This window comes from Copadichromis virginalis, linkage group LG15 (genome assembly GCF_057382275.1).
Source record: "Copadichromis virginalis isolate Kocher_CV1m ecotype Utaka linkage group LG15, C_Virginalis_male_GT1.1, whole genome shotgun sequence".
Classification (NCBI taxonomy): domain Eukaryota; kingdom Metazoa; phylum Chordata; class Actinopteri; order Cichliformes; family Cichlidae; genus Copadichromis; species Copadichromis virginalis.
In genome coordinates this window covers 41,240,350-41,258,851 of record NC_140632.1, presented here as the reverse complement: position 1 = coordinate 41,258,851, position 18,502 = coordinate 41,240,350, and the positions used below count along the sequence as shown (strand labels likewise).

General features: G+C 43.9%; 1 protein-coding gene across 2 annotated transcripts in view; it reads left to right on the top strand.

Annotated features, from left to right (window-relative positions):
- szt2 (SZT2 subunit of KICSTOR complex) overlaps positions 1-18,502 on the top strand; it is a 104,884-nt gene continuing 86,382 nt past the window's right edge. The window contains exons 1-27 of one of the 2 annotated variants that reach the window (XM_085433432.1): positions 1-185; positions 2,045-2,170; positions 2,390-2,563; positions 4,654-4,824; positions 5,107-5,229; positions 8,506-8,668; positions 9,746-9,852; positions 10,028-10,238; positions 11,302-11,472; positions 11,562-11,793; positions 11,901-12,030; positions 12,349-12,494; positions 12,874-13,026; positions 13,104-13,221; positions 13,463-13,668; positions 13,819-14,055; positions 14,328-14,406; positions 14,483-14,571; positions 15,080-15,251; positions 15,375-15,492; positions 15,736-15,849; positions 16,032-16,235; positions 16,396-16,493; positions 16,863-17,001; positions 17,067-17,375; positions 17,458-17,665; positions 18,021-18,068. In XM_085433432.1, the coding sequence (XP_085289558.1) occupies positions 162-185; positions 2,045-2,170; positions 2,390-2,563; positions 4,654-4,824; positions 5,107-5,229; positions 8,506-8,668; positions 9,746-9,852; positions 10,028-10,238; positions 11,302-11,472; positions 11,562-11,793; positions 11,901-12,030; positions 12,349-12,494; positions 12,874-13,026; positions 13,104-13,221; positions 13,463-13,668; positions 13,819-14,055; positions 14,328-14,406; positions 14,483-14,571; positions 15,080-15,251; positions 15,375-15,492; positions 15,736-15,849; positions 16,032-16,235; positions 16,396-16,493; positions 16,863-17,001; positions 17,067-17,375; positions 17,458-17,665; positions 18,021-18,068 (4,070 nt within the window). In that variant the 5' untranslated portion in view covers positions 1-161. The remainder of the gene's footprint in view (positions 186-2,044; positions 2,171-2,389; positions 2,564-4,653; positions 4,825-5,106; positions 5,230-8,505; positions 8,669-9,745; positions 9,853-10,027; positions 10,239-11,301; positions 11,473-11,561; positions 11,794-11,900; positions 12,031-12,348; positions 12,495-12,873; positions 13,027-13,103; positions 13,222-13,462; positions 13,669-13,818; positions 14,056-14,327; positions 14,407-14,482; positions 14,572-15,079; positions 15,252-15,374; positions 15,493-15,735; positions 15,850-16,031; positions 16,236-16,395; positions 16,494-16,862; positions 17,002-17,066; positions 17,376-17,457; positions 17,666-18,020; positions 18,069-18,502) is intronic. The other variant, XM_085433433.1, reaches the window with a different exon arrangement.

Here is an 18,502-nt window from a genome sequence, read left to right as displayed (position 1 = left end):
GAAGAAGAACATGTCGACGCTGGTACCGCTCTACAAGCACCTGATCAGAAGAGAAGACAGATGATAAACAAGTACTAATACAGACCACTTTGCACAACACAGAGTGGATATCCGTCGGCCGAGCCTCGCCGACACCCTGCAGCTCTTATGCTAAACACGGCATGGCAGAGAGACCGGACAATGAGGTAACAGTCAGGGTAGCACTGGTTAGTAAAACATGCCACATTTTAACTTCGTGCTCTTAACACCCAGAAGTCGTTAAAGTCCCTTTTAAAGTGAAACATGAATTTAAATAATCCACAACAGAGAGGCAGAGCTGTTACGTGACGTCTGCAGACGAGGAGAAACTTGTGATAGCTGCACAGCTACACGACTACAGGAAGCTAGCAGCAACTGACAAACTGGAAGTAAACACGAGTCACATTAGTCAGAAGGTTTAAGTTAATTTTGCTGAGTTTCTGGCCTGTTAGCAACTCGGCGATACGTGCCTGCAGATTACAGAGCCAAATAAAACTTTCCTTCAGCATTAAAATAGGCAAAAGGGTTAACGCTCCGCGTGTGTTCGTTAGGAAACAGCTAAAAACATTTAGCCCACATTATGTATTTACAATAAATACAAATGCAGTTTTATGAAGTGAAATTTTAACATGAAAGTCCAGTATCTCAAAATACCAGCTAGCTAAAAGATTGACTATTATATGTTATTTAAAGGCAAGCTGTACATTTGTACTGTTGGACTCTGCAGGAGGAAAGGTGGAGAAGAGCCTGCAGGCAGAGTGCAGCGGGTGGGGACGAGTGTCACGGGTGATTTTTGACAGATGGATAGCAGCAAGAGATAAAGGGAAGATTCCTAAGATGTTAGTTAGACCTGCTATTATGCACTGACAGAAAGACGTGAGGCCGACCTGGAGGTGGCAGAGCTGAAGATGCTACTGAAGATTTTTGTTGGGAGCGACCAGAATGGACACAGAATGGACACAGGGACAGCTCATGAGTGGTTTGGAGTAAAGTTAATGAGGCAGAGCTGAGATGGTGCAGAGGAGGGAGAGTGCATGTGGAAGGATGTTGAAGATGCAGCTGCCAGGCAGGAGGAAAACCAGAGATGATTCATTGACGTAGTGAAGGAGGATATGCAGAGGACTGGTGTGACTGAAGACGATGCTGTTGAATTATAATTACTTCTTATTTTATTTGTATATAAGTAATGTGGAAGCTACAGCTAATGTTGATCAATATACTGCTGAGTGTTGTAATCTATAACTATGTGTAATGATGCACAAATATGTAGGCTAACATTGTTATTATGGACCCTGCTGACTGCCAGTCAGCAAAAAAGCTCACACTTACTCTGGCCTATGTTTAGCTGTTACATCAGTTTAGCATTGGCAAAATGTTGAATTGTGGTGTAATAAAAAGCTGAAGCAGAACAAAAGAACATCAGCACAAAACGTGGTATCAGCCAGATGGTGTTTTAAACAAAGGTAATGATGTCAAACTTGGTGAAGCTTTTATTTGGATTATTTAAATGATAATACTAAAGATTTTACGGTACATTGAAGCACAACAAAACTGATGAAAATGATGCACAACAGCCAGCAAAGCAAATAGGAAAAATGACATCAAATTAAATGCAAAATTAAAATATAGTTAAAAATGAGAGTCGGTGCTGTTCACAGAATCACACCTGTTAACAATTAAAGCTAAAACTGAAAAGGTGAGTTTTTAGTTTCGATTTGAAATCTGTTGCTCTGGAGTTTCTGCGCTGGGACCTCTGAAACATGGAGTGAAAGTTGTGACCCTACTGCTCTCCTGAACTGTGATATTGGTAAATACTTTCATATTACCTTTATAGCCACTCTTGCTAGTTTAAATAGAATAGATCACATAGATCTGTTCTACATGGACATGCTTATATTAGAAAATATGGTCTTTATTATTCCTGAATAATGCTGCCATCCAGTGGGGTTGGGCATCCTCAAACCCTCTCTCGCTCATACAGATGTGTGAACATCCCACATTTATGATTGTGCATGTTGTTGTTAAGGTGGAGGAGGCTGACCACATCTACCTGCTCATGAAAGAGGACTACCGGATCTCTAGGAATGTGCGACTGGCGTGGTTTCTTAGTAAACTTAACCAAATCATCTGTCCGGCTTCAAAGCCTGAAGTGGTGAGTTTCCTCTCCTGTCCTCATGATGGCCCAGCAGCACCAAGATCAAGATTGGCACCCTTCTATTATTATCCTTGTATATGCCACCGATGATTAGATGGTGGCTGCACTGTGACAAATTAAAGGAAAAATGGAGAGCTATTTTAACATTGTAACTGCTGTTCTGATTGGTCTCTAAAAGCTACTGCAAATCATATTTCCTCCCACTTCCTGTTGTAGCTGCACTCTGAAAATGAACTGGACCTGCTTAGCATCTTACCTAAAGGATGGCAGCCAGATATCTCCCCAACTTCACACCCATGCATACTGATGCCTTCCACCCGGGCCACCTTCCTGGCCCGGAGGTACCGCTTCATCATCGAGCTGGACCTGAGTCCCTCCACAGGGATTGTGGTAAGTCTTAAATGCACTGTCTCCTGAATGAGTTCAAACAATATTAAAAAGTGCTTAGTGCAAGAATAGATGTAATATTTAAGTTTGTTATGATTATTTGCTGTGTAAATTATTCATAGTGGACAATCCATTTGTCTGCTTGTCTTATATCAAGTACATCACGTCTCTTTCTGGCTCCTGAGTGTCTCAGTGTGTTTCCATTTGTAGTCAAGAAGGCTTTTAATTTATTCAGACGCTGTTAGAAGAGCAAAAAAATTTAAATTTTGTGAATGAATTTTGCAAATGGTAAATATTTGATCACTTAAAGTGCTTTTTCTTACTCCAGCTGCCTCTTTATTTAACATTGGGGACAACCTGGGGTTCAGTATGTTGCTCAAGGATACTGCAGATGACCCGCTCTGCCTTCTGAGCTCACAATCATTTGCTGCTCTGACTCGCAGACGAAGCACCTCATTAAGATTTAGATTGTTCACTTTTAGTTGGTTGAATGTGAATCGTGCTCGAGCTGTTGCTCAGTGGGATGTTGCTACTCCGTACTGAAACCTCTCACAGAAAACTGGATGCATGGCCATCCATGCATGTGAAGCAGCACTGCATGGTGATCCAATTAACTCTTACCAAGTGCAATCACAAGGATAGAATTAAAGTCTGAAAGCACAGAACTGAGACTGTTGTTGTGCTGCTGAATGTGTTCCTCAGTCTTCACATTTGACCCTTTTTATATGAGACAGCACAGAGTATTCTGTAAATGCACACGCTGCACTGTTGAACCATATCGTTGCATAAGAGAAGGAGCTCATGCAGTTCAGAGGTTTCAGGTCCGCTTCTCTCAGCATGTCTGGTAACATATGGACAACGGATGGACTTATTTGCTTCTTTGTTAGCATGAAGCCCATATCTGGAAAACTGTTAAGCAGTTACCTACAGATAAGAGATATCCTTATATGGTGTAAAATAAGAACTTATTTTTAAGTGCCTTAAACCTGCACGACTTCAAATTGGAACCTCGGGTTGCAAAAAGTATTAATTCCTTTAAATTACAACCTCAGTAAGAGATTTTTCATAAATTTATGTAGTTTATAAATTCACCTAATGTTAAAGGTCCCTATTCCCATGTTGACGTCCAACATAACAGTTTGTCAAATCAAAGTTGCAGACCTGTCTGCTGTGGTGAACCCTGCTGATTAAGAGCAGCTAGAAGAAGCTTTAGGGGCCGTGTGTGTTCTCTTTGGGGATTGTGGCTTCATCCAACAGTCCAAAGACATGCGTAGGGTTAAATTAAATGGGTTGAATGTAAGTGTGACTGGTGGTCTGTCTCTATATGTTAGTCCTGTGACAGACTGGCAACCTGTGCAGGGTCATGACAGCTAGGATAGCCTCCAACATCCACTACTCTCAGCTGGATAAGCAAGTGAGTAAGTAAGTAGATGGATGGATCTTCTAGAGTCAGAAAGCTGAATAAAGGAGGGTTTGCTTTAGTGTGGGCGTGGCTTGTGACTGAAGTTGTATGAGTGCCATGTTTCTTTGTTTCACAGTTACATCAGTGCTGTTTGTTACGTCAGCAGTTTGCTAAAGTAGTGCCAACACAGATGTTCCAGTCTTCACAGCACAATGTCATCTAACATGTGAGTGACATCACAGTGATGTCATCACAGTGATGTCACTCACATGTTGCCTTTAAAAAACAGTTAAGATAAGGCCTTCCTGCAAAGCCTCATCCTGAACTTCCACATCAGCCTGATGTTAATGTTAAAACTGTTATTCAGTGTGGTGAAAATCCATCAGACCGGCTCTTCAGTCTGCACAGCAGAGCTTCTGTGCACAGAGCACCACTGGTTGAGTCAGCTCCACTAGTAACAGACTTTAATTCAAGTTTAACGTTTTTTTGACGTAGACCTGGGCTCTCACAGTGGCTTCATTGATGCATGTAAAGAACATGTGTTCAGTTCAATATAAAACCTCTGCCTAAACTGGGCAGGTATGAATGTCATAGACTGAGGGAAACAGCTCACACTGAGCCCTGCCTCTGGTGTACAATATGCCAGATCATTTGGTGTCTCTGTGTTACACGTTGGTTTTGTGTCCTGCAGGATGACAGCACAGGCGAGATGATCTTTGATGAGGTCTTCCACGCCTTGTCCAGGTGTCTGGCTGGTCTGGTTCAACCATTCAGAGTCCCTGGAACAGATCGATTTTTCAAGCCTAAGATCTTCATCACCATCCTTGCATATTCCTCCATCATTGGCCTCCCTTCACATCAGGTAATGACTGTAATTTACTTTAGTCATAAAAATGAATGAAACAAATGTCTTCGAGAGTAACTTAACGCCAAGAAAAGCAGAGTTTCTCTCTCCAGCACGTGTTTATTGCCCAGCCCACATTGGTGTGGAGTGCTTCACGCTTACTTTAATCTCTGTCTTTACTATGTTTGACTACATTTCAGCCACCAAAGCACACGTTGGGTTAGTTTCTGTGGGAGATGTTAGGCTGCTGTAGATGTTTGTGCAGTTCTCTGACGGTCTTTAATCTTTTGTTCCCTGCAGGTTTTGGTCCAAGGATGCCAGCTTGATAAAACAGACCTGGATGAGTTCTTGCATCACATCTACCAGCAGCTCAGAGCGTTGGAGAGTAGCATCGCAGAAGTCCTGCATCAGCAGCACGAACAGGCAAGTGCACACTAGCAGAAATGACACTGTGCTAGCAAGAATGCTGTAACTATTAGAGAAACACTGCAAGTGTAAAAGCTCTCACCAGCACCCTGTAAAGCTCCACCGTGCCTTACAAGCAAAAATAAAACAACATCCTACTTTATCAGACTAGATTAGCATCGCTCTTCAGTTTGACCCCGAACATCCTCTCCACGATTGGCTTCCAACCACAAGCACCTGTTGTATCCATGGTTACCAAAAACAGCATGGGTGTGATACTTTAGCCAACTGCGGCAGGTTTGTTACGCCCATGGGATTCACTTGTGACTAGGGATGGGTATCGTTTAGGTTTTATCCGATACCGGTGCCAAATCGGTACTTTTGAAACGGTGCCGGTGCTTAAAGAATGGAGAACACAAAATTGGTTCAAAAACCTCTCATGTTCAGCTGTTTTTTTGTAAAAAGATAACAATGTTAGCCTTTTCTGCAGCTATGGGGCATATATGGTATCACTCTTGGCTGGAAGCAGTGCTTAAACAATGGAAAAAACAAACTTTGTCCAAAAACCTCTCATGTTTAGTAGGGCTGAACGATTATGGAAAATAATCTAATTGCGATTTTTTGCCCCAATATTGCGATGCGATATGCGATTATTTTTTAAGGTCTTTGTCTTCTGTATTATTAAACAAAGACAAGCAATACATCATATAGTATGGCCAATACTATATTACATTAATTTTAAACTGTTCTTTCCTGGAAGACAGACCTCTGTTATGATGACATGAGGTGATGCATGAATTGATGACTGACATTTTTATTTAACTTCTTCAATCACAACAGTATATTTGAACATACACAATAGTTTATTTTTAGCTTACAAACATCTGAGCATAAAGTGCTGACAAGGAACCCTGGTGTAAACATTAAAATGAAAGTCAGTACAATGTGCAGATTGCAGAAATATACATAAACAAAATCAGTGGCTTTACCACACTCAGTTTTTCGACATCTGTGAACTACTAGACAGTCATTCAATTACAAAATAATATTAAATAAATAAAACTAATAAATAAAAAATACACACATCTTACTGATCTCTGCAGTCAGTAACATTACACATAAAGTGCAAACATAATAGCAATTGTATAAACACACACACAAACACGCCTTTAAAGTTTAAAGGCGTGAAATTGGACGGTCTAGTTCTGATTAGCGTCACCGCTGTCTCGGTGGAGTTTAATAAACTCAGCCGTCTGCTTCTTGCTGTCTAAAATATAACAGGACACTGGAGTAAATTCTCGACTGTCTCATACTTCTGTTTAATAAGTTTTCTGTTTGACGTTTAGTCAGCTGTGTGAAAACCAAGGAGGAACCCACCCGGGGGATTAATAAAGTTTTATTTTATCTAATCTAATAACTTTAATCTCAGCCAAACCGATTTACTCACGAACAAACAAAACACTGAAAAAAGCCCAACAATAACATTTGTAGGTTGTCTAAGTGACTTATATATTACGTTTAACCCGAGCAGCGAAACTCCGCGGTGATCTGAAAATGATGTGCCGGGAGTTGTGCCGTTCTCGGCCGCATCAGTAACCCTCGAGCTCCCGGCTAGCTGTCGAGCTGGTGGGTAGCAGACGCCTCTGAAAACGTCGAAGCACTTTTGCAAATATGGGATATCTTGATAAACCGAGCAGATATTTGATGTTTACACAACTACTTTCTCGCCTGAAAATATTTTAAAAGTTTATTTTGTGACCCAGAAAGATTAGTATGAGTAATTTTAAAATTTAGTAGCGGCCGCCATTGTTGGAAACTGGAGTTTGGCTGGGCCGCGCTATGAATTCTGGGATATGGTAGTAATTTGGACAGCCTTCGGCGCGTCGCTGTGACGTAATCGGTCTACAAATGCGGCCTCAGGAGGATGCAGCCCATGAATTTGGACATGTCCAGAGTATAATCGCAGCCTTTGCGGTTAGAAAATTGCACTTGATCATGTCACGATATTATCGCAAATGCGATATATCGTTCAGCCCTAATGTTTAGCTGTTTTCCACTTTTTCTTTGGTCATTTTAGCCTTTTTGTCCAGGGTGAAGGGAGCATGTGCCATCAAACAAGAAGACAGCCGCATGTAGCTATGATGGTGTTTGCTAGTTCACCTTACATGCATTAATGTAATAACGTGGTTAGCCTACTCAACGTAAATTACACACGAACAACATGAAGCTACTCACGCAGAGAAGAACGGCTGCTGCTGCATCATCATCCTCATCATTTCTGCTACACTGGCAGGGCTAGGGGCCAGGACTCTCCTCTTCGGGTTTTTGGGGGATGTTGCTAACTCCGGGTCCGATAACAGGCACCACACCCGCAGTAGATGTGCTTGGTGTGAGGTCTCGCAGCAAGCTATCAAATACGGCGCATTTCTCGGCTTTTAACAAAACGCTATGCGTCGCCAGGTGTTTCATCAGATTCTTGGTGTTACCTCCTTTGACAGTATCACAGTATCAGCTTAAAGCACTTGTTGCTGCTGAGTTTGCATCTTTTGCTGTGAAGTACAGCCAGACTTTGACCGCTTCGCCTTGGGCATTTTTAATCTGTAGCTCTGCTCTAAAAGAACGTACGTACCTGGGCCCGCCTACTATCCTCGGAAACGTAAAATGATTGGCTAGAAGTGAAAAAAAAGCACCGAAATAAAGCACCGAAATGTGCGCTGCTTTTCGGTCTGGTTACTACCGTTTATGTCAGAACCGGTGCCATCATGGGACCGGACACCGGTACCCATCCCTACTTGTGACCCCTGTTTGTAGCAGGTCATTGTTTTTAAGAAAAAGATCTTCTGTCAAAGATCTTTATTGAATGGTTCATTTTGGGAAGAAGGGCCAGACTTTCAACAGCTATGTCTGAGTCTTTTTGTGGGTCGACTGATTATGCAGGTCAGTAAAATATCGTCTCTCATCACACGGCTGATGATCCCAGGGGAGCGAGTAGCTGATATCCTGATATGTTAACAAACACACAATTCCCTGCTGACATTATTCACTGTTATTTGCTAGAAAACAAACAGGGGCAGACTTTGCACTGCATTCAGTGCGTCACCTTGTCCACCTATGAAAGCACATGTTGTAACTGCCCTCAGCAAAGTGAACTAAAAGCTCCTCCACCTGGGGGCAGCTTGTGAGTCTACATCAAAGCGTGTCACAGTTTAATGCTGCTTTATAAAGAATGAGTGTGGCATTAAATCCTGCCTTTTAAATGTGTCCTAACACATTTATATTTCCTTTGCTTCTTAGTGCGTGGAGCCGTCACAGAACTCAAGTGACCAGAGCAGCGGCTTGGACGAGCACCCCCACCGGACGCAAAGTGTTTCCATGGTGTCAGCTGAAATGGGGCTGGTCAGCATGGTACGCCAGGGCATCCTGGCCCTTCAGCTGCTCCCTCCCAACTCCAGTGCAGGTTGGTGAAGTTACACTTCAAGTATCAGAGGTGTTATTTAGCAGTTTCTCTTTCGTTGTCGTGCCTTATTTAAAAAACGTCTCTTCTAAGAACAAATCTGTTTTTATGCAGATGATTTTGCACTTGACATCCACAGATCAAGAGAACTGTTTCCTCAGAGCCCAAAAGGTTGATTCTGTTCATCTGCACGTTTTCAGTGGGGGAGGAGTTTCGTCACTAATCTCAGCTGACTGCAGGTTTCAACCTTATAAACAGCACATTTCTGTGAAAAGGGAACGACCACCTCTGAAGCAGAGGGTGCATCTGTCTCCATCTTACATGCTGTGATTGCAGCCGTTCCCCACCTCTCTGTGAATGGGACTCATGGACATTGATCAGTGGTGATGAGGATTTGCATAATTATGATGAAGGTGACCTCCCAGCCCATTGTTCCTTCAGTGGGCTGGTTTCAGTCATTATGCAAATGTCCTGTTTATAAGATTGAAACCTGCAGTCAGCTGAGACTGAAGACGTGAAAACGCTGATGAAGAGTATCAGCCTTTTGGGATCTTCTTACCTGGATGATTGTTTCCTCAGAAATAACCGTTAACATCTGAAAGCACACAGTACTCCATCAGATATTACTGATGTTGTTTTCCTGCTGTATGGGTCAACTTATTGATCTGATGTGAACCACTGAAGTCACACATCTGGGACTTTGTCATGGCTTCCTTTATTCTGCAAGCCAAGAAACTGTTGTTTTTATTGAGTTTATGACATGATTGATGGAGGAAGAGTGCACACTCTCAGACAGGTTAAATCACTGATGCACTCAGTTTCTCTTCTGTAAAATGACAGGTGTACTTATGAGAGAAATAAAAATAGAGAGGTTGAAACTCTGCGTGCATTTGTTTTTTAACGTTAAGTTTCATTGATGAACAAGTAAATGCAGTCGCATAAAGCACACATAAGCTTCCTGTAACTTTTAAAGGTTTTTAATGAATGGTTTTGTACCACATGACAGTCATTTATGTGACGATCCTGGAGCGATGGATATGAAGTTGCCGACTCCTTTCTTTACTTGTCTTTCTGTCAAAGGCATCATTATAATCACGGACGGGGTCACGAGTGTTCCTGATGTGGCCATGTGTGAAACCCTGCTGAACCAGCTCCGGAGTGGAACCATCTCCTGCTCCTTTGTACAAGTAAAGACAAGAATCTAACTCTGTATTCTGAATATACATTTTTGTGTGCAAGAACTGTTATCTAAAGCAGTCACAACAATCGTTTTCCACAATAGAAGTGATGATGATTATTATTTAAAGATATTTAGGGGATTCTCCAGCTGCTCGTCTCTGAGTCCTGTTTTTGCATGCACAGGTTGGCGGGGCGTACTCCTACGACTGCAGCTTTGGCTATATCCCCAACGTCGAGCTGATGAAGTTCATCTCATTAGCCACTTTTGGCTCCTACCTGCCCAGCTGTCCTGAAGTGGACCTAAACAGCGAGGAGATGAATGCCTACCACAAAGCATTTCTAACATACTCCTTCCTCAAGAGCCCCGAGTCCATGAACTCAGAGTATTTCTGTGGTGAGACAACGATGTACAAGTCTGATGCTAGTTTTTTCATCAGTCCTGTGAGCACTGGTTCAGTGACAGGATGCAACACAAATGAGCTCTGACAGTTTTTAAAACGGTGCAGAATCTAAATATTTATTCTTTGTTTTGAAACACAAAAGCTGTGTTTTTTATTGTTAACGTTTTTTTGAATCCTCAGTCTCAATGACTCATTTTACATGAATATATGAGCGTTCCCCCATCAGGCCTCACAGGACAGCACTCTGGTTGACACCACTGGTACCAAACGACCGGTACCGGTGCGTGAGTCGTTTGGTACCGGGCTGCGAGACTTGAGGCTCCGGTGTGAAGTTTATGGTTTTCAGGGTTTTTATTGTTAGCTCTGGTTCCCTGGGTCTTTCCTGTGTTGTAGTTGTGTCTTATTTTGAAAGAAATATTTACGCGTTACCATAGTGACCAGAGAGCATTAAGGGGCAGAGAGGAGGATGTTACTCTCATGTTGTTGGTGCGTTTCAGGAGGACGCTGCTAATAAAGTTACACAGTGAATTAATATTTATTCTTATATTTACAAAACACCACAGTTTTTGTCTCGGTCGCATCATTTTATTTTGTTGTATTTATCCACAACACCTTAAAAATATTGTCTGACATGAAACCGTCTGTGGAGCAAAAAAGGTTGAGGAGCGCTGATTTACACCAAGCCTTTTTTACATTTTACTGTCAGTTTTTACAGAAAAGCAGCTGCTGAATTATAATATTAATCTTAAGCGTATCACAAATACAAGATATGTTGAATTCTCTTAGTTCCATAGATTGTTAACAGTTACTTACCTGGGATCTCTTTAGCTACATTATATGAAAAACCAGTTATATTTCAGGTCATATGAAGGAATACATAGAATTACAAAAATGTCCGAGTAGTTCAAACACTGCTGCATTTATCGCTAGTCCTCTTGCTCTTCATTGTCAGCTTATTAGCGTTTGTAGGCCATAATCTCTTTATTGTTAGTGATGAAGACGATAGTGATGGTTCTAATCATCATGACACATACTAACTGCTTCTGTTTTTTGCAGTTTCCCAGCACAAGCTGTTCAACGAGCACCTGGTGTCGGCCAGTGGAAACCCTGCTCTGGTCATGAGGAGGAAGAAGCACACGGAGAAGGAGGTCCATGCTCATCTAATCAGCGTGCTGTCTGTGAGACTGAGAGAGGGCTACACCATCACTGACATCAGCCTCACTAAAGGTAAACGGCTGTGTGTCTTTACTAACATCTCACACCAAGTCAGGAAAACTGAATGTTTGTGTTGAGACTGAAGCTGCTGGTGACATTAGGTGGGACTCAGCTGGAGGTGAAGCTCGTGCTCTTATGGAAACACAACATGCACATTGAGTATCTCGCGGCTGCCTCCTGGCCACTGGACCCCTCCAAGAGAACCACCAGAGTGGAGGTGACGATGGAGGGGAGCTACGACATCTTGCACGACATCAGCTGCACCCAGAGGAAACCCATCACCAGCCAGTACCGCACCTCTGTCATCCGGCGCTTTTGGAACACACTGCAGAGGTACGACATGAGGACTGGAATCTGGTTTCCAGTTAGAGACTCTGTGCGATCCCACCATCATGTAGCCATATTGATATGAAAATCCATGTGCTGTTTGTCCTTTCCAGCATCAACCAAACTGATCAGATGTTGGTGCACCTGCAGTCGTTTAACTCGATGCCTGAGAACTACATGATTCCTGAGAGCACCAAAAATGGAGTTCCCCTGTTCTACATCCCTCCTGGCTCCACCACTCCGGTCAGCCTTGTTGCTATACTTCACACTATGTTGGGAACTTACCAACTCTTATGATCTGTGTTGGTGCAAGGTTTAAAAACTCTGTGTGTCACAAAGTGTTGCTTTTGCGTAGTTGCATTTTTTCTTGGGAAACTTTCATCCCGAATGCTCCTAAATCCTGCAGATTTATGAAGCAAGACACCAGAATGGACCTAAATATTCACAAATCGTTCTTATTGTTCCCGCTGTGTGGGACCTACTAACATGTAGTGTTTGTAGAGACCAGCTCTGTTTATCTGTTTGTCTCTTAACGCTGTCGTGTCTCTCCTCCTCCTCCAGGTCTTGTCTCTGCAGCACAGTGGATCCAAAGATTCCTCTCAGTCCCAGTTTGCATCATACTGGAAGCCCATCCTCTCCATGGACGCCAACTTCTGGCAGAGATGGCTACACATGCATCGCATTGTCATCATCCTTGAGCATGATATGTAAGAATAATGAATCTCCAAAAGTTGATTCTGTTTATCTGGACGTAGCGTTTTGTGGGAGAAACGTTTCGTCATCATCAGGTGACGTCTTCAGTCTCAGCTGACTGCAGGTTTCAATCTTATAAACAGCACATTTGCACAGTGACTGAAACCAGCCCACTGAGGGAACAATGGGCTGGGAGGGCAGTTCCTTCATCTTAATTATGCAAATCCTCATGACCACTGATCAACAACCACTGAGATTTCCTTACCTGGATGATTGAGCTTGCATTAAGAATAATGAAGCTCTTGTATTCTTTTTATCAGCCATATTTGTTTATATCAGCTTGTTTTTCTTTGCCAGTCTTTCATTGCTACCACAATACTTTGACCTTTGCAGGCCTGTCCCCAAACATCTGCACACACCTGGGAACAACGGGCGCTACAGCACCATCCAGTGTCGCATCTCCCACTCGGCCCTCACGTCACTGCTGAGGGACTGCAGCAGCTTCGTGCTGGTGGAGGGTTACTCGTATGTAAAACTCATATACAGGTGAGACGACAGGTGGTGTTGGCTGATGATGTTTAAGACTCACTGCTTCTGCCTCAACGCTCTTTGTTTTTTCTCAGCAGCTCTTCTGATCAGCCTCCCACCTCCTTCTACTTGGTGCGTGTCATCTCAAAGACCCCCTGCATGGTCCTGCGTCTGGGTTTCCCCATCGGCACACCGGCCCACATTAGGAACAAGGTACTCAGTCAAAAAACATGGGGCCAATACAATATCAGTGTTATGATCCATAGCTGTTAGTAGATGACAGTATTGTATTTTTCGTGCACTGTTTTTATAAAATGTGGTTCTCCGTTTCTTTTATGAGCAGTTTTGTAAAAACATGAAAGGAGGTTATAGGACACATGTATGCTCGGGGAACAAACTGCCCCACTTGTAACTCTCTGTGAGACTCGTGTTGTGCTTTGTTTTCTAAAATCAGATTGTGGATGAGCTGCGAGAGCAGATCCTCAAGCTTCGCTTCCCTCATCGTGTTCAGAACAAAGAGGCAACACCCAAAACCAAGAGGAAGGCTGTGGGCCACCCGTCTCCATCCAAGTCTCCCTCCATCCCTGCTCCCAAGCCTGCGCTCTCTGACAGACCCTGTGTGGTGGTGGTCAGTAAGCCTCTGGAAAAGCTGCTAATCAGGTCGGTCCATGTCATAGTAGGCCACCAGAGGAAGGTCATGTAATCTAATAATAAATAAATAAATGCATAACCACTTAAAAGTACTGGTTACACAGTTTGCTGTTGCTACCAACAGCAACTGAATGGAGACTAACTGCTGATCCTGTGCAGGTATGACAAGCTTCCTCTAGACTTCAGGACTCCCTTCATCTTCAACATGGAGACCTTCCCACTGCCCTCCAACACCGCTGCACCCCTCAGCGTGGCAGCAAACCGCACAGCCTCCTCGACGCTGGCCTCTCTGTCACGTTACTTCCTGCACCAGCGTTGGGTGTGGGCCGTGCAGAGCAGCCAGGGACCGGCTGTAGCCATGCAGGCTGTTGCCCATATCCTGTCCGTGCTCTCGGAGTAAGTTCAAACTATTAAATGTGATCTATTTAAAAATACCACAGCTACGAATATAAATGAGCCAGAGGAAAAAATGCACGCATTTGAGCAGCAGTTTTTCACCGTGGTTTTGATGGTATCTACTCTGTGGTTATGCAGCTCTCCCATAAATCAAACTGGAACAAACAAAGATGATTCTGATCTAAATTCAGGATTCTTTAAGTGCCGTGTCTCTCTTTACAAATTTCTTCTCTTTGAGATGCAAAACCTTAAAATTGTCCTGATGTCTGCAGGATTCGCCTGTCAGAAGGCTTCAACTTTGCTGCCAGTGGCGAGGGCATTATAAACCTGGTGATCGAGCTGCCAATGAAGGTAAAGAACAGCAGGACAAACTGCTCTCCCAAAGTGATTCTCTGTGATCCTGATTTGGTTTTATTTGTGTCTTCAGGGAACATCAGGAGACGTGGACAGAGAGAGTCACTCTTGCATTGTTCAGTATATCCTGTTTCCCCCTCACTCTACCTCAACGAAGGACAGGTAAGCCTGGCAGTACCCATAGTTTAGACCAGGACACGCTGTTAGGACGCAGCTTTTATTAAAAGCAACAGGAATGTTTGTCACTTGGTTTGAGTTCAGCGTGATCAAAGTCTACGTTTACTTCACCTGTTTATTAAAGCTACAAATAAGCAACAGAAACCAGAAACGGTGGATTTCATTTGAACCTCAGAACCTCTTAAAAAACAGTAACATGTACATAATGCAGCATTTTACATCCAGGCTCAGTTTGACTGATTTATTCATGTTTATTGCAAAGCTGCAGCTGGTCAGCGTGTGGTATCGACAGTGATGAGGAAGAAGCTGTGTGACTGACATGTTTATGTTCCGCCAGCAGCGTGTCGTTGTCATTTAATCTGAGATACCCTGATGCTGTGTCGATGTCTGCAAAGTATTAATCTAACACGAAGCCCTTTAACACAGTTCAAAATGTTTGTGCAGCTCAGCTGAACTCTTCAATTTTCAGCATTTTGTTTTGTCTTTCGTGGAGTTCTAGCTTCTCCACCGACGACGACAATGACACCGAGGTGGAGGCAGTCGACCTGGACACGGAGCTGAACCTCGTGACCGAATGCTGGGTGGAACCGCAGTGCGGCACGGTGAACTGCACGGATCAGCACCGCTCCTTTCAGGGCCTTAAGTACCAGGAGCTCCCTCGAGCAGTACGAAAAGCTGGCTTATACAAGCTGCTCTCAAACTAGAGCTCAGTTTGCTCCGTTTGTGTACGTGAAGCTTTGCTCGTCAAAAGCAGCAGGTTTGGTTTACGCATCCCTGTTGTGTTGCAGATCTTCCCGAGGGACTTGGCCTGCATGTCCACCATGATGACCTTTGAATATCTGAGCCAGCTGTGTCAGAATAAGGATCAGGTCTGCTCTCTGCCAGCTGGACTCAAGGATGCACAAGGTAACAAACGTAGCTTTTAATCAGCGTTAGCAAAACGTCTCACATCACAGAAACGCCTGCAAGAGTCGTGCCACGCTGAAGTGTTAGCACTCAGTCTGCCGTTGTTAGACGTTTGTTGAGCTCATTCTAGTCAAACATTAAACTAAAGCTGAATACATTAAAGCCTTGATGGCTCAGCGGATGCGATTCTCCGGTTTTTGCTTGTTTGAAAATGTGATGATTTTCCATTATGTGTGCGTGCAGGAGAACATCTGGTCTCTGAGGAGAGCATCCACATGGTCCCTTTCCAGTTTGACCTCATTAAGCTGCTCCCAAAATGCCAGCAGGTTGAGCTGTTTTTCGTCACATTCAGCACAGGTATGTACAGCACGTTTTACGTCAACCTGCTTTAGACAGAGTAGCGTACTGTATATGAGGGCTCGCTGATCTTAATGCATCTCACTTCCATCTGTGTCCTACAACATGCATCTATACGCTTAGAAATGATAATAAATAAATATAATAAATCGATTTGAGCGCGTTTCCCTTTTTGTGCTCAGCGACGGGGAGTGAGGAGCAGATGAACAGCTCCCACTGCCTGCCCAATGAGCTCCTGCTCAGCCTCTTCCACACCAGCCTGGAGAACGAGCTGAGTGACAGAGAGATCCCGTTAGCTGACGGGGACCACGTCGCCTTCATGCATCACATCTTGGAGCGGGAACGAGACGGCCACGTCGCTCCTTTCTCCCTGCCGGTTATTAAAGGTCTGTACGAGTCTGTGTCCAAGTGGACGTGAATCTAGCCAGAGTATCTCCTGGAGGTAGATGATCCCATTATAATTGGAAAAGAATGATAGGAGAGTAACAAAATATGAGTGTTTTGTTCTCTGTTTTATCAGTTTCTCTGTCGTCTCGGTTTCTTTAGAGGAGTGCGTCAAGCCTGCAGAGAAACAGGACACGGTGACGTCATTCTACACGGCCGGCAGCAGCAGAGAGGTGATGGGGTCAACCAGCACTTTACAGGTGATCTCCAACATTGGCACAAAACCAAACCTTTTTTATTTATGTTGTTATAATGCAGCTAGTGATGATCTGTTGAAGCCTTTGAAAATGTTTGAATCCTTACAGCCGTTGGTGCCTTTAGGCCACACACGTCTGTGATACTTGTATTGTTTTCTTTCAGTCTGCTGTTTCTAGTTAAATGTACTAAAGTAAATCATGGGATAGGAATGCAAACATTTCTCTAATAAATTGAAATAGTCCTTTTGAGCTCTCTGACTGTTTCTGTGGGTAATGAGGCCACAACCACACTGGAAATCTGCAGTGGGAGCTGCTTCAGGTCCCTCGTTGGTCTTTCCTGTATTCGTGACAAATGTCTGTTGTGTTTGGCAGAGTTTCAGCAATGCAGACCTTGTGGATGAAGAGCCCCTGTTGTTGGAGAGCAGCTGCTCTGCGCCACAGTGGAGATGTTATGCCAAGTGCATCAGCTCCCAGCATCTAATCCTCACCTTCCTTCCTGCTACCTTCACAGGTGAGTCTGGAGTTTGTTGGCTGTGGTGCTTCTAGCGCGCTCTCATGATGTTTGTTATGTTGCAGATGTTCTGATGTTGATGGCTTCAGGAGAGACCGAGCCTCGGAGTAATGTGAGCACACAGGAGGACGACGCTTTGACCCCCAGCAACAAATCTCAGGCTGACTCTTTGTCTGGATCCACTGGTGGCTTTGAAGGGTCCGAGTCTGGACTCAGCCTGCGCTCTAGTCGGCGACTGAGCTCCAGCACCGCCAGGTCCCCTGTGCTCTCATCTCCATCTGATGGCCAGACTGGAGCTGCTGACTCCCAGACCCTGGAGCAGAACAGCTGGGACAGCAGAGGCTCAGAGATGGAGAGTTGGATGCCGGGCTCAGGTGAGCCTAAAACCGCACGTCTGCAGGGTTTGAATTGTTCAAACATTTTGCACAAAGATTTACGTTTTTCTGATGTTTCCAGATGCTGCAGAAAAAGAAGGAGTCCACTTCTCTGAGCCACACAAGTCAGACTTCCATATCAGCCTCAGCAGACAGCTTTCCCAGCAGAGCACTGGTGACAGCAGCCAGCTGAAGTGTCCAGTTTACGTCTACAACTGTTCACTGGAGAATCTGAAAGAGCAGCTGGTTCACCCAAACTCCAGCCGCCAACCCAGGGACGTCTTCTTCAGGTACTGAGGGAAAAACAAGCAAGCATTGAAATCCTGAAAGACAAGGAAGGTTTTACAGTTGTGTTGCCAGTTACAATTATAAAATGATAAGAAGGTCTTATAGAATTATTGTATATATTTGGGTCTCTTTGTAACCTTGGCTATCTCATAATAATGACACTGTTATTGCCTGGAACACAAAAACCGTCACCAAATACTGAATATGGATCATCTAACCCAGTCTTAGAAGTACTAGACGAAGAGGAGCCGTGTTGTAATTAGGCTTTGTCATGATTGTGTGACGCACTGCGAGCCTTGGATTGTTGCAGTGGAGATGTTAACGTGTGTCTCTGGTTGTCTTCACGGGGGAGAATAGAGCCCGAGATGCAGAGTCCTGGGAGATGTGTCAGCAGATGAAGTTCAGGTAGCACACTGTCTGTCTGTCTGCTCTCCTTCTGTCTGCTGAGGGGCTGCTCAGCTTTCTCTGGACACTTCTGGCAACTTGGGGATGCGCTTGTAGAGCGGGACAGTGTGGCTTTCCTAAAACTAGGCTGGTAAAAGCATCTACTCCCCGGGCCTGTCTGTGCTTCCTCCTGTTGCTGCAAACATCAGAGAAAACCACAGACACTCATCAAAGGGTCACATTTCTTCTTCTGTTGCTTATTTGGAGCTCTGACATTGTTGAAGTCTCTTAAAACTGTGGCCTTGCCTTCATGCCTGCTGTCCTGTCCTACTGAATAAGACATAAAAATGATGTTTGGTATCATAAATACCAAGACGTTTTTTTTTTTTTTTTTTTGAGGTTGTAAATCAAAATTGCCTCAGACACTTCCTGTGGGATGGGGGAAGGACTGCAGG